At 43.1% G+C, this 9,173-nt stretch overlaps 1 protein-coding gene across 2 annotated transcripts in view; it reads right to left on the minus strand.

Moving 5' to 3' along the window:
- The window catches only part of tafa5l (TAFA chemokine like family member 5, like), a 45,307-nt gene extending 37,159 nt beyond the window's left edge, over window positions 1–8,148 (minus strand). Inside the window, exon 1 of one of the 2 annotated variants that reach the window (XM_036988104.1) lies at window positions 7,268–8,148. In XM_036988104.1, the coding sequence (XP_036843999.1) occupies window positions 7,268–7,370 (103 nt within the window). In that variant the 5' untranslated portion in view covers window positions 7,371–8,148. The remainder of the gene's footprint in view (window positions 1–7,267) is intronic. The other variant, XM_036988103.1, reaches the window with a different exon arrangement.
- Between the last annotated feature and the right edge of the window lie 1,025 nt (window positions 8,149–9,173).

The following is a 9,173-nucleotide window of genomic DNA, read 5'->3' on the forward strand; positions in this document are numbered from 1 at the left end:
TATTTGCAGTTAGTTTTGGCTGTGTTTCTGATTATTTTGTGCCCAATAGAATTGAATGGTTAAATCATGTATTGTGTTATTTTGGAGTCAATTTTACTGTAAATAAGAATAGATCTGTTTCTACACACTTCTACATTAATGTGGATGCTACCATGATTGTGAATACTTTGGAATGAATCGCGAATAACGATGAGTGAGAAAGATACGGAGGGTCAAAGATCATACCCCCAAGACATGCTAACCTCTCACCATTACAATAACGTGAGGTTAGCATGTCTTGAGGGTTTGATCATTGACCCTTCTGTAACTTTCTCACTCATCATTATTCATGACTCATTCAGGATGATCCGTAATCAATTATGATCCCAACCTTTTTGAGAAAAAAAAGATAACTTGTTCAACAAAATCTCTTTCTTTGAGCAACTGTGTTAGTATAAAATAATTTCTCCAAAATGTTTTTGCATATAATATAGCTCAGTATTAGAATAACAATGCACATGCCCCGCCCACCTGAGGATCTGTCTCCTTCGGCTATTTATTTCCTGTGTTTGAGGGGTGCAGAATCCACTTGTCACTTTAATCTCGCTTGATTGATTGCTTTCATTTTACTCCTGCGACTCTTTCCTACACTTGTTTGTGTCTGTTTTTTCCCCCCGTTAACCTTACGACCACGGAAACGTTTGTAATGACCTGACAAACACCCCCCGGTAATGGCTGAAATGGGTTCAATGGAATACATTGTCTTTCCGTTGCATTTATAAGAATGCTAAAGCTTGGTCTGGGATTTCATTTGCTACAGTTGAAATGTTTACAAATTATATGCGCTGAAATGAAAGCAACTTTCAAAAATGAATACTCGGATTATAGTGATCATGTTTGATCTCGCAAACAATGTGAAGTATGTTTGGATAGGTGTAATCTAGAGCCAAGCGTGTTGATTTTTTAAACCAACGGTATCCTGCTATTGACACACTTGTTGAATTATGCAAGAGAACATGACAATAACAGTAATTATTGAGGAAGTCTAGACAGAGCAGGTGAGTTCAGGTAGGTCTAGACAGAGCAGGTGAGTTCAGGTAGGGTAGACAGAGCAGGTAAGTTCAGGTAGGCCTGGACAGAGCAGGTGAATTCAAGTAGGTCTAGACAGTGCAGGTGAGTTCAGTTAGGCCTGGACAGAGCAGGTGAGTTCAGGTAGGTCTAGACAGAGCAGGTGAGTTCAGTTAGGCCTGGACAGAGCAGGTGAGTTCAGGTAGGTCTAGACAGAGCAGCTGAGTTCAGGTAGGGTAGCAAGAGCAGGTGAGTTCAGGTAGGCCTAGACAGAGCAGGTGAGTTCAGGTAGGATAGACAGAGCAGGAGAGTTCAGGTAGGGTAGACAGAACAGGTGAGTGCAGGTAGGACAGACAGAGCAGGTGAGTGCAGGTAGGGTAGACAGAACAGATGAGTGCATGTAGGGTAGACAGTGCAGGTAGGGTAGACAGAGCAGGTGAGTTCAGGTAGGGTAGACAGAGCAGGTGAGTGCAGGTAGGGTAGACAGAGCAGGTGAGTTCAGGTAGGTCTAGACAGAGCAGGTGAGTTCAAGTAGGGTAGACAGAGCAGGTAGGGTAGACAGAGCAGGTGAGTTCAGGTAGGGTAGATGGAGCAGGTGAGTTCAGGTAGGGTAGACGGAGCAGGTGAGTTCAGGTAGGGTAGTCAGAGCAGGTCAGTTCAGGTAGGTCTAGACAGAGCAGGTGAGTTCAGGTAGGGCAGACGGAGCAGGTGAGTTCAGGTAGGTCTAGACAGAGCAGGTGAGTTCAGGTAGGTCTAGACAGAGCAGGTGAGTGCAGGTAGGGTAGACGGAGCAGATGAGTTCAGGTAGGGTAGACGGAGCAGGTGAGTTCAGGTAGGGTAGACAGAGCAGGTGAGAGCAGGTAGGGTAGACAGAGCAGGTGAGTGCAGGTAGGGTAGACAGAGCAGGTAAGTTCAGGTAGGCCTGGACAGAGCAGGTGAATTCAGGTAGGTCTAGACAGTGCAGGTGAGTTCAGTTAGGCCTGGACAGAGCAGGTGAGTTCAGGTAGGATAGACAGAGCAGGGGAGTTCAGGTAGGGTAGACAGAGCAGGTGAGTGCAGGTAGGGTAGACAGAGCAGGTGAGTGCAGGTAGGGTAGACAGAGCAGATGAGTGCAAGTAGGGTAGACAGTGCAGGTAGGGTAGACAGAGCAGGTGAGTTCAGGTAGGGTAGACAGAACAGGTGAGTTCAGGTAGGTCTAGACAGAGCAGGTGAGTTCAGGTAGGTCTAGACAGAGCAGGTGAGTTCAGGTAGGGTAGACAGAGCAGGTAGGGTAGACAGAGCAGGTGAGTTCAGGTAGGGTAGACAGAGCAGGTGAGTTCAGGTAGGGTAGCCAGAGCAGGTGAGTTCAGGTAGGGTAGACAGAGCAGGTGAGAGCAGGTAGGGTAGATGGAGCAGGTGAGTTCAGGTAGGGTAGACAGAGCAGGTGAGTTCAGGTAGGTCTAGACAGAGCAGGTGAGTTCAGGTAGGTCTAGACAGAGCAGGTGAGTTCAGGTAGGGCAGACGGAGCAGGTGAGTTCAGGTAGGTCTAGACAGAGCAGGTGAGTTCAGGTAGGTCTAGACAGAGCAGGTGAGTTCAGGTAGGGTAGACAGAGCAGGTGAGTGCAGGTAGGGTAGACGGAGCAGATGAGTTCATGTAGGGTAGACAGAGCAGGTGAGTTCAGCTACGTCTAGCCCTGTTCCACCTCTTTATGTAAATATACAAATACACCCAGGGTATTTATGCAAATTAGGCACATATCACTTTCTTTATTTTAACACAAAATATAAAATAAATACCTGATACCATTAGAAAATGTATGCGTGCATTCTAAAAATAAAAAACATGCAAATTTGACAATACATTTAATTACTGAATTCCCTACAGTAGATTAACACATATTTTAAAGGACACCAGCTGGTGTGTGTATGTGAGTGTGTGTGTGACCGCGTGCTTGTGACCGTGTGTGTGTGTCTGTGACTGTACTGTTCAACCTACTGTCATCCACTATGAGTTCCTGGTATAAACAAGTAGGCCAGAGGAGCGCTACAACATATTAATGCACATCTTTTAGTCATGATGACATGGCTAGCTGCAGTTCAAACTACCACTATGTAACTTCATCTGCATGTGTGACAATATCTTGGTCTCATACCTTGTACGTTGAGATCATGTGATTCAGCAATCGAAAGCACACACCCACAACCAGATGCCCCACTGTATACATACCCCCACTTCAAAGAGGACCGTGAAGCCGAGTCACTTGATTTCCAAATGACTTTGGGATGATTTGTGAATAAAAATAAGAGTAAGCTCATAACCTACCCATAATACTCAACAATATGTAGGGGCCAATCATTGTCTTTGGTTTTTGGTCATCAATGTTTTTAACATAAAAGTAATCCAAGCCCAGATTGTGGATTTAAATCTCTCCTGGGTCATACTTTTCTTTAGGAAGGAGGCATTTTTGTGCTTTTTTGTAATTTGGGTAAACTATACCTTTAAAATGCAGGAGGGAGGTCCTTTCATAGAATAGAGTCGATCAAAAAGACTGGGGCTGATGACAGGAAACAGACTAGGACAATAACGTTTCACCCACATTCTCCCTGACATCAACAATTTTAACCTCCCAATGCATTCCACAGACAAAATAACTCAACGCTCAACCCAGAGGAAGGCAAACAGCTGATGCTATTCAGGGACCTGTGAAATATGGGCCTTGGCGTGCAGCAACATTGATTTTGCAGTAAAAACCCTTTTCATTTTTCCATAAACATCCCCATAGTTTTATGACTTCATTACCTATCAAAACAGGAGTAGTGGTTTACTCACAATTTATGGAGCAAAACCGTCCCCCCTGTAATTTGAACCACTGAACAGAACTTCTGGAGGAGACTGAAATCTTTCCTATCAATTTCACAAAACCTTCTCCACTGAGCTTCAAATGGACAAATACAATGGACTTAGTAGGCTAAAGCACAACATGTTGTTGTAACCCCACAGCTAAAGTCAGTGGCGGTTCTAGCTTGTATGGCTCCCTGGGCGAACCCCCCCTTCAGCCCCCACGCCAACAAACAAACAAAAAACTCATTTTTATTCAGACATTTGGAACAACACAAATAAATAATCATAACATTTAAAACTATATAAATATAAAAATATATACAAAAATAAGACCCCTAAATATCAAAAAGAAGTAACGAAGACAAATAGAAACACATTTGTGTTGATTTGGCACTAGAGCATCATTACATTACCCATCCCCCCCCAAAACTGTCAACCAAGCATCAAGACTAAACCAATTCATCCTGGTGATGTGCAGACTGGTTTTATGTTTTTCTTAATGATTTTTCACAAACCAGAAAAAAATGCAACAATATGTCTGTGAAACTATATATACACAGTTTCATTAATGAATTGTGGTTTATTTGGTAGCATTTCGTAGTGTGACTGATTTTACTAATTGCATTAGTACTGTACGAAGTTAGAGGTATTTGAAAGACTGCCCCACTACCCCTACCTCAGGCATCCAGTGGGGAGACCTGAGGTCAACCCCCGCCCACCTCCCCATCTCGTACTTCTGAGTGGGAGACCTTCCCAGGCAGTAGCCTGCCTAGCTTACAAACTAGTATCAGGGCGCCCACTCCGACAGGGTTAATTGACCCACAGTCCCACACGGTGGCATGATATCATTGACGTGACGTGCCGATGAGCGATAGAAAACCGATGTGCAAATGTCACCATTCCAAAAACAATTGTGCGGGCGCCCAGTGCCGCCCCCGGCACAATGTCGCCCTGGGCGGCTGCACATGTCACCTATACCTAAATCCGCCACTGGCTAAAGTGACAAACTTACCTTTCCATCATCAACATATTTGATGCAGATACAGTCCAAGAAACACACACCTCCACCTCAAAACATCTCAGAGAACATCTCTCTTTCTCTCTTCTGACCCATACACACAACAAAGGTGGTGAGGTTGACAAAGCGAAGAGGGGGGGGGGGAGCTGCTGGTCCACTGAACAACTGGTGGAATTGGCTCTGGTGAGGGAAATCCAGACATTTCCAAATTTAGTGTTGAATAAACTGGCGAGCATGGAGAGGAGCTTGACAGGCCATCCATCTGTGTGGGGCCGGGGCCCAATGGCATGAGAAGGCCAGGCTACTGTACTTTGATTTCCTGTCGCTGTGACAGATGGTGCCGCTATGGAGGGGAGGCGATGCAGCCAGTCATGGCAGGATTCACGACCGCCCCTGCCCCAAGACCTCTCTTTGTTAGGCTACCAGGGGCCACCCAGGGAGGTGGAGATCGGACCTAGGAGCACTGAGTGAGTATCTGTGCATGGTCAGGTGTGATTGAGATATGTGCACCGTCGTACAATAGGGAAGCAGAGGTATACATGTATTTGACTTGAGCCATGGGAAACTTGAGAAGACTTCAAATGCTGGAGGAGCGCCCAAATCAAATCGACCCCTATACTTACCCCTATGAAGGTGTGGAGATTTGAGAGGACTGGACAGGTGTAAGCGATATGGATATCATTTCCATCTAGGCAATCAGAGGGTAAGGTGAAGCTACAACCATATCATACCATATCTATCCCTCTCAAATCTCCACAAGTCCATAGCGGGTAGGGACAAGTGGTTGGTTTGGGATCGACACAAAGAGAAGTCTAAACAATGTATCCAGATAATCAACATGGCTGCCAAAGGACATCCTGATCTTTGTGACTGTGAATCTTTCTTATGTTGGTGGAGAATAACAACCTAGTAATTTATCCCAAAACCGAACTACTGTACACAGAGAGAAGGTCAAAGTGCAGGTTTGATCAGTATCTTGAGGGCAGGCCATAGTATTCCATAGTTCAGGGGTTTATACTGCGGTGTATAAATGATCTGTGATGAATTGATGTAGTTCATATGAAGATGTTATGTAGGCCCATGCTATACAAAGCCCTTAGACATACCCTGGGGGCTTTTTCGGTAGCTTCAATTATTTACTGAATGGGAGTGGGTTGTGAAAAATTAAACTACATTGATTGCTTCAGTTCTACACCTCCATAACAAGGTTATTCGTGAATAATGTTAATATCATTATTATTTTAATAGACTCAAAGACAGCAAGCATCCTTTTGTCAATCATGTTGATATCATTGGTTTGAGAGAGGAGGAGCTGAGGAAAACATAGACATTTGCCTTGTGAACCAGAGAAGAAAATGAGCATGGTAGTAATAAATGAATAACCATGTTCTAAGCTCTGGTGTCCTTCTCTGTTAGACAAGACTACAGAGTTCCAAATTGGTTTAGTTCAGGGCAGTAGCCTATGTAGCAGAGAGAAACGTGTTTTTGCTTTCCATTCTGTGGATGAGTGAATGTGTAATTGCACTACTAGTGCATACATAATTCAACAGGGTAGACTTCTACTGTCATTGCATGGCAAGGAATTAATATACAACTGTATGAAATCATAAGGCACATGATGAAGAATAATAGACTTGGGCTAATGGTAAAATAAATAGGCTTCATCACAGCCAGGGATCCTCCACAGTCAGGGATCCTCCACAGAATTACATGACAGGAGCATTGCTTCCAGCATTCATCTTTTGAGTAGCCTAACAACAAATAATCCCCTAACACACTCGACAACTGGTGGCTGCCGGCAGGCCCTGGGGTGGTTTTATTTTCCCAAGTGTTCTAAGCAATTTTTGAAAATTATAATTATTATTAAATAATTGTTTCATTGTTGGACATAAAAGACTGTGAAAACACCAAGAAATCAGCTCCGAGTGGTTTACATTTTGAAAATCTGTTTCCAAGTACAGTATTACACCGAATAATAGAGAGACGTGTGATCTTATATTAAAATGTAAGCAAGGTTTGAAATGATTATGTTTTAGTCAAATATTATATCTGTTGGGGCTTCTTCCGGTAAATATGCAGTTTACTAATTATTTGTAATTATGTTCAGCCCTAGACCATCTGCTCAAGAAAAAAATCGTCCCGAGGCTGAATCTAGTGGATGATCCCTGGTCTAGAATACCAACCCAAGAGAGGGTCATTTTTATGTAAAAAGCAATAAAACAAAGCAAAACAACAACATTGTGTAACAACAAGTATACACTGAGATCAAGCAGTATCAAGACAATGAATGATCCATGTGTAGCTGTCCTGTCTCCTTGCATTAGAAATTCCAGTAAGTAGAGTAGCCTAACCGTGGCATTGCATCATGTAGATGCACTTACCCTCTCTCAGGAGATGGGAGTAGATGACCCACAAGAGCAACAGACAGCAGAGCGACGCTCCTCCACCTGCTGAGACCTTCTTCATTCCCTTTCCCGACTGCATCCTTTCTCCCGCGTCTCGTCGTATCCCTCGATTTTCCCACTTTTAAGGTGGTGTTCAAATGGGTGAAGACTTATTCCTATGGTGTTTCGATAGCCCGCCGTTGACATCTATTTTCCGCGGTAAATTAGTGGAGGACAATTCAATAGAGTAGCCTATGATTGACACGATCCCTTATTAGCAAATTCCCTTCTTATATTTTTCTGTGACTGTCAATGATTTGCAGTGAGTGCAACGCCGATCGAAGCTTCATAGCAGCCCAAGTTGAATCTAAATGAGATGTCCATTTGGCAAGTTTCAAACGACATTCAGGAGTCAGGAGAGGATTCTCACGAAACATCACCATATGATATGAAGTTAATACACTTCATAATCCCCGGTGGAAGTTCCAGGTTTATTCCATATACCGTATGGTTTATCCATTCACGGATTGCAGATCGAAAGACTCACCGTTCAAGCAGCCTACTACTGCAAGACGCGGAGGCGAACGCCAAGACCTCCGCAAGCATCGTCAGCTTCTTTGCGCTTGAGCGCGAATTTCCTACGACGACGCACGAGCTCATATTCTTCAGTTTCTTTAGTTGAAAGGCCAAGAAAAATAGAAGTTCGGCTCCTACAAAACAAAACAGGATGTAGTCTAGTTATGCACGGTGGCTGTGCAATCGACTGCAATAAACATCAACATAAAATCCTAAAGGTCACAAATACACCGTGTTGGGAGTAGTGGACTACATTTATCCAAGTTCAACTAGTAGCCTAGGCCTAATTTAACTACATTTTTGCAGTAGCTTGGTGGTAGTTTAAAGGCCCACAGAAGTCAAAAACTTGATTTTCTGTGTTGCATATTTCCACACTATGAGGCTGGAATAATTGCCTACTGTGAAATTGTGAAAATTATGATAATGCCCTTTTAGTGTTAAAGCTGTTTGAAAAGACCACCTGAAATTTCAGCCTGTTTTGGTGGGATTGAGTTTTGGCCTGTCTTTAGTTATTAGACCAATAAGAATGAGCAGGGGTGCAATTTACACTGGGGACGGGGGGCATGTCCCCCCCCCACATTCTGAAATTGCATTTTTGTCCCCCCAGTTTTACAATTCGAATGTGATTCATAACAAGGCAACAGTGTGCTTTGGGACCATGTGGATGCCTCCGAGCGGAACGGTTAGGCTGTTTGGAGTGTTAATCCATCTGGATAAAAAGATGTATAATAATGATGCCCCCCCCCCCACTTCTAAAACCAAAGTTTTCCTCGGGAAAGAGAGTTCCATACCTCTCTGCCAATAACAGCTGGTTATCTCTGCCACTCAGACCACCCCCAGACAGTCCTAGCAAAATACTTGCTTGAGAAGTTGCTCTTTGCCAAGAAGCTATTTTTAATTTTTTGGACCATTTTAATAGAAAACAATCACAATAAGGTACTTCATTTTTACCCATTAATTATTTGATACTGAAATAAGAATGGGTGCATTGAATCTTTAACTAAATTCATATCTTGGTAGTGTTTTCAGTAGTTAATTATTTTTCTGCAGTGGTAACTACTGGCACTACACACTACTTTTTTTGCAAAAATAAAATATAATATGGGTGAAGTAGGCATGCATTTCCTTTATTTTTCCGGCATTTCCTTTCTTTTCCCGGCATCATTTAGTAGACTAAATTACACATTTTGTCAATATCTGACTCCAGAGTGAGCTGTTCTTGCAATTTGTAGTCTATGACATTTCAGAGATAGGTTTCACATAGTTTGGATGTAGTGAATTACTTCAAAGTAACTTTAGCTCAGTAAACTATATTTTTCTTAAGGAC

The sequence above is a fragment of the Oncorhynchus mykiss genome, chromosome 9 (assembly GCF_013265735.2).
Source record: "Oncorhynchus mykiss isolate Arlee chromosome 9, USDA_OmykA_1.1, whole genome shotgun sequence".
Classification (NCBI taxonomy): Eukaryota; Metazoa; Chordata; class Actinopteri; order Salmoniformes; family Salmonidae; genus Oncorhynchus; species Oncorhynchus mykiss.